Genomic DNA, 6646 nt, shown 5'->3' with positions numbered 1-6646 from the left:
CTCTCTCTCTCTCTCTCTCCCCCCTCTCTCTCTCTCTCTTTCTCTCCCTCTCTTTCTCTCCCATTGCAAACAGAAAGAAGGGTACCCCCTTCCACCCAAAATAAATGAAAGAGGAAATGAAATAATAAAATATAAATTAGATATTTCAATGGTTACGGCTTTGTGGCGTATGTGTGTATACTACACATACATATACGATTTTATATACATACATAGGTGCAGGTGTGGCTGTGTAGTACGTAGCTCGCTTACTGTGCATGTGTGAGTCAGTGTTGTTTTTGTACTGAATGCTGTCAAGATGTGCCTTCGCAGTGGTCTTGAAGTGAAGAACATTGAAGGTGCAACTATAAGGTAAGACGTTTGTTTTTGGGGGATTCAGTGGGGGTTTGTTGTTTGTTGTTCAATTTTTTTTGCAAACAAAAAATTCCTACTGAGTTCCGAGGCATTTGTCTGCCTGTAGTTGCACTGTCTCACTTAATTGTGAGAATTGTTGTTTTGGGGGCGTGTCTCGCCTCCAAAAATAGTGGAATTTTTTTTCACCAATAATTGGTGAAATTTGTGGAAGCTGTGTTCCTGTTACTGTTGGGAGTACCAGTTGGTCTGGAGTACGTAGTGGCCGGAATATTTGTGTCTGCTGTGTTCTTGAACTGGTTTTCTTTGAACTGTTTTCGTTCCTTCTTCCTCCTTTTTTGTAACTTTCTTTGAACTTTTTTGTTTTGTTTCAAATAAAAAGAACAATGTTTTGAAGAATGCAACAATCGGCGGGCGTTGTTTGCTTCTCCCATCAACCATTTCTTTCATCCCATCATCATTGTGTGATGCATATATATATGCATATATATTAAATCCAGAGTTACTCCTGGTTATTAGTTGAGTAGGTACAATCTTTTGTAAGGTTGTACACTAGCAGGTGGATCGGTTGGAAAAACGGAGTTTCTTCTCCTATATATATATGTATGTATGTTTGTAGGGCCCCTGCAGTTTCCAACTATGAAATTCACTTGCAAAGCATTTGTTGCCCTGGAGCTATTGTAGAAGACACTTGCCCAAGGTGCTGTGCTGTGGGACTGAACCCCAAAATCTTATGATTACAAAGCAATCTTCTTAACAACATGGCCATACCTGTGCCTGTATTCTTTAATTGAATTTTAACTTCCACATGTTGCAGGTGACCCAAATGCCTATGAAATCACAATGAATGATGATGACCGAATAGCGTTAATGGTAATGGTAAAAGAAGGCAAAATAACCACAGAACATGCACTAGAAGTGGTAAGTACACTGCTCTTTTCTCTCTCTATTTTCATTATTTCTTTACATCTATCTCACCTGCAATTTACCATATTTAGTTCGTTTTTCTTTTCCTTTTTGTTTTTGCTGGTTTGTTTTGGGGAAAAAAAAAATTGGGATATAAATGGGTGTGGTTTAAGGAGCAGCACAAACCAATAGGCGAGAGTGGGAGGCAGAAAACCAACAACAACAACTATAGGTACAGAGGAAAAAAAAAAAAAAAAAAAAAAAAACCCGCTAAAAAAAAAAGTTTAGAACATTGCTGTAGAATTGTTGCAGTAAAAAGTAACAGAAGGCTGATGAACCAGCCACGGATGTTTAATATGCTTTTTTACTCCTTTTTCTTTTGATGTACCGACACTTGTATGATTTGAGCTTATATTACAGTTACGATATTGAAGTGAGATCTAATTGATTTGAGAGTAATTCTTCTAGCAGCGATTTTATTCATTCTATTAATTATATATAATTATCTATCTATCTATCTATCTATCTATCTATCTATCTATTTATCTATTTATAGCATATGCATACTAATTTTACATACATTTATATTTTACAAAGAAACATGCACACACATAAATGTGTGTGTTTCAGTACATTGTATATTTGTATAGGTATATACATGTGTGTGTTTGTGTGTGTGTGTGGGTATATATATATGCACACACACACACATACATATATATATATATTTATATATGCCTGCATCCAGATATGTGTAAATACATATATATTTACATATATGTATATCTCTTTCTCTCTGTTGATCTATCTATATATATATATATGTGTGTGTGTGTAAATATATATATATATATATAAAAATATACATATACATGTATATATATAAGAACTCACTGTGGTCATGGCTGCATGGTGTTCGATTGTAAATAAATAAAATAAAAAGCACACATTGTGTACAGGACATAAGCAGTGAGTGAAAAATACTTAAACACATGAGAGCAAAGTAGGGGACAAAATACCAAAAGAAGATAACTCCTCATCAGTTGTCAGACTGTTTATTACTTCTATTTCATGCTTTTAATGACAGTATAGAGAAACTTCATAAGACAGCAGCATCCAGAAATTTTTAAAATATAAAATTCATGGAGTGTTAGAGCTTCGAATGAACAAACAATGACAGAGTGGACGTTCAAAGTAAACAATCAATGAAGACAAGCATTAAGGGCTGTTGGGCTAAGATGAATTGTAATGAGTAATGCCTTGGAGAAATTTTTTCAAGGAAACAGAATAATTAGAAGAGAAGAAAAAGAATAATTAGAAAAGAAGAAAATAATAGAAGAAAATTGTTGGGAGCCAAGGGAAATGACATCCAACCTGGTGAGCTTCTTGTCCAGAAAAGACAGGGGCAAGAGAAATGGCCTGTAGTCATGTGTGAGGCAGAGGGGGAGGGAGACAAGAAAGAGGATGAGGGAAAGAAACAAAAAGAGTGAGGAGAAGGGAGAAGGAACAACAAGTAGTAGGGAGTGGAAGAAGGACAGATAGGGGAAGCAAAGAAGGTTATAGTGGGATAGAGAGAAAGAAAGAAAATGATGTGTAGTCGCAGAAATTATATATAGATGTAAGAACTTACTGTGGTCAAGGCTGTGTGGCGTTCGATTATTTATAAATAAAATAAAAAATACACATTGTCTACAGGACATCACCAATGAGTGAAAAATATGTAAACACATGAGAGATAAGTACAGGACAAAACACACACAAAAACATACACAATAAGTACAGCACATTACCAACGAGTGAAAAATACATATATGTGTGTGTGCATGTGTGTGAATTAAGGCTATCATTGGTTACATGTTAAGAAAAATAGGAAAATATCCCAATGTCTAAACAATTTTTCAAGCCAATCAAATGGAGAAAGGTGTTCACCTCCATTTTGGAAAACAGTCTTGTTTAGTTCACAAGGGTTCTCATAAATTCACGTGAATAAAACAATGAATCAAGGGACGTTACACGTGGGTGGCAACTTTTGGATGTTTGTCTCTCTTGGATTTGTCTTTTGGGTAAATAGACATAGGTTCCAACCACCCACCAGCAGTAATTAAACAAATGGTTAATAACATTAGCAGGTGCATCTCCAATTTATCTGCTAACAAAAACACTTTTGAAAAAGCCACTCCATATTATAGTGCTGCATTAGAAAGGTCCAACTTCAAGAATAACATATACGACTTTGAACCAAATATAAATAGACCAAGACGACTCAGACAGCGGAAAATCTTATAGTTCAACCCACCTTATAGCATGAATGTAGCTACTAACATAGTTAGAAAATTCTCAAAACTAATAGATGGCCACTTTCCACATTCCCACAAATACCACAAGGTCCTCAACAGAAATACTGTTAAAGTTAGTTATAGTTACCTCCCCAATATAGGGTCAATAATACTCAATCACAATAAACATATATATACCAGAAACACCTCCGAAAGACAATGCAACTGTAGATCCCTGGACTGCTGCCCTCTAAACAGCAGCTGTTTCAAGAAAGAACTCATATACAAGGCCAGATCACAGACCCCAACAGAATAGCAAAGACATATATTGGAATGACGAGCAACTCGTTCAAGGAAAAGTATATGCAACATCTGGTGTCATTCAGAGACAAAGACAAAATACATGCAACATAATTGTCAAATATGACATGGACATTGAAAGAAGGTGGAATAAGCAACCCCCAGATTGAATGGAAAATTATTGCTAAAGTCAAAAAATACAGAGGGCAGGGGTATTAAATGTGATCTCTGTATTACTGAAAAATTAAACCTTATACCATCAACAGATAACATCCTAAACAGTAGGGATGAAACCTTCTCTCCCTGCATACGCAGGGAGAGAATATTTTACACTCAGATATTTCAAAGAAGAGCCCCTATCTGTGACGGTAGCCCCACCAGGATTAGCCCCTTTCCTAAACATGAACACACATAGCACACAAACTCCATACACCGAAGAAATATATCCCTATGACGAACTACCTTAGCACTTGAGTATAAGAACACCATGCCCAGAACAAAAACAAAATAATGCAGATACAAACAAATTGACCACATAGAAATTTGCTCAAAAGACAACTCCATGGGAGACGAACATCGAAAAAATGCCAATCAAGCATAACGTCACTTGATTCATTGATGCATTGTTTTATTCCTGCAAACTTATGAGACTGTTTTACAAAATGGAAGCAAACACCTTTCTCCATGTGATCGGCTGGAAAAATAGTTAAGACACTAGGATATTTTCCTTCTTTTCTTAACATGAAACCAATGGTAGCCTTAATTTAGAAATAAAGAAATTATATCCACCAATGTGGTATTGAGTACTCATTTTCATCAATCGACATTTATACACACACACACATATGTATTTATGTGCGTATGAATATATGTCTGTGTCTGTATTTGTGGGGGGGGGGCACTCAACATGTGTTAGAAGATATAAATAAGTATTGACAAAGTATACATTGAGAAAAATACATTGTGCTCATGTAACAAACATACAGATCTGCACATGCCCTGACTCCAAATATTGCACACATACACACAAAACTGCACAAATACCCTGTTGACGTTGTTGAAATTCCAAAGAATGAGTCTTGGATTTAGGTAAGAAACTGCCTCTTCCTCTATTGGCAAGCAATCTTGAAAGAAAACTGACAAATAACATACATACTTACATGCAAATTTCTTAATCACATAGCCATGCCTTGTGGACATGATGATGACGGTAGTGATGTTGATGGTAATGATGATGATTATATATATATGTTATGTTGTCAGTAAAATAGTGTATAACATATAAATAATATTGTTTTCTACCCTAGGCACAAGGCCTGAAATTTTGGGGGATGGGTGGGAGGAAGTTGATTAGATCAACCCCAGTACACAACTGGTACTTAATTTATCGACCCCAAAAAGGATGAAAGGCAAAGTCAACCTCAGCGGAATTTGAACTCAACATGTAAATACAGATGAACCACCTCTAAGCATTTTGCTAGGTGTGCTAACGTTTCTGCCAGCTCGCCACCTTAACATATAAATAATATTGATGTGACACTGATGTGGAACTGAGATATCACTTCATCTGCTGTCAGAGCTCCATATTTGGGCAAGGATTGGAGCAAAGATTTGGGCTTTACTGTACTTTGTCAATCCACTGCATGTTAGCACAGAGGAACAATTTATTAGTCTCATCCTCTGAAGGTTGAATGACTAAGCTGATCTCAACAGGATTTGAACTCGGGACATAAAGACCTATGACAACTGCTGTTAGGTATTTTGTCTCATACTCTAAGGATCTGCAAGTCTGCTGCCTTACTATACAGTAGAGAATATAAAGTATAATAATACAATGTTCATTATTATAGAACACCATATAGTACAGTACTATACTGTCTTTCTACTGCACTGTGTATTTATTATACCATATATAGCATCTACTATATATCTGCACTTATACTGTACTGTAGATATATAGTAAATAGATACATGGTACAAATTATATATATATATATATATATATATGTCAGCCTTCCATGTTAGCACGAGTATACACACACACACACACACACACACACACACATAAAACTGTAGTGTCTATTTGTTGTGCTATGTATCTACAACACTGTTAAAGTATTATGTACTGTTTTGTGTATGAATTGTACTATATGCCTACTATGTAATATAGTACTATACTATGTATCTGTTGTTTTGTGTAGTATGTATGTACTGTACTATGTATATGATGTGCTGTATTTTGTACTACTGTACAGTAGTACAAAATATAGTATAGAAATTGCAGATGCAATAGTACACTGTGATAGAAAGGTTGTATATAGAGATTATAAATACAATGGTAGTATAGTAATAACATAGAAGTATGTAGAGATTGTAAGCACAGTAGTACAGTACTAATAGCATGATAGTTTGTAGACATTGTAGAATCTGCTGTCTGCTGCTGTTGCTGTCTTGAAAGAGACCATACGGCAGCAGACATGCTGGAATGGTTCAACAAAGAAAATAAATCAAACCATTCATCTTTAGACAACTAAAATAAAAATCTTTGCAAAGAAAATCAATGAAGGTCAGCCAAAAATAACAGCAGGAATAGTCTGACCTCATGACCTTATGACCTGATGACCTCATGACTTCTGAAGTACCTTTCAGTGATTGCAGTCAAACCATTTAAAACATTGATCAAACATGTTTTCGCATATGGAGGTTTTGATACACATGCATACAGACACGTATACAAACACATACACACATGTAAACAAACATGTAAATAATATATACACATGCATACAGACACGTATATAAACACATACACA

The 6646-nt window shown here is 35.5% G+C and overlaps 1 protein-coding gene across 2 annotated transcripts in view; it reads left to right on the top strand.

Annotated features, from left to right (window-relative positions):
• The window catches only part of LOC106881487 (SAM and SH3 domain-containing protein 1), a 120010-nt gene that overhangs the window by 53408 nt on the left and 59956 nt on the right, over positions 1-6646 (top strand). For both annotated transcript variants that reach the window (XM_014931889.2, XM_014931888.2), the window contains exon 3: positions 1169-1272. In XM_014931889.2, coding sequence (XP_014787375.1) covers positions 1169-1272 — 104 coding nt within the window. The remainder of the gene's footprint in view (positions 1-1168; positions 1273-6646) is intronic.

This window comes from Octopus bimaculoides, chromosome 2 (genome assembly GCF_001194135.2).
Source record: "Octopus bimaculoides isolate UCB-OBI-ISO-001 chromosome 2, ASM119413v2, whole genome shotgun sequence".
Classification (NCBI taxonomy): domain Eukaryota; kingdom Metazoa; phylum Mollusca; class Cephalopoda; order Octopoda; family Octopodidae; genus Octopus; species Octopus bimaculoides.
The sequence above is the reverse complement of the archived record's forward strand: the minus strand, read 5'-3'. Positions and strand labels throughout refer to the sequence as shown.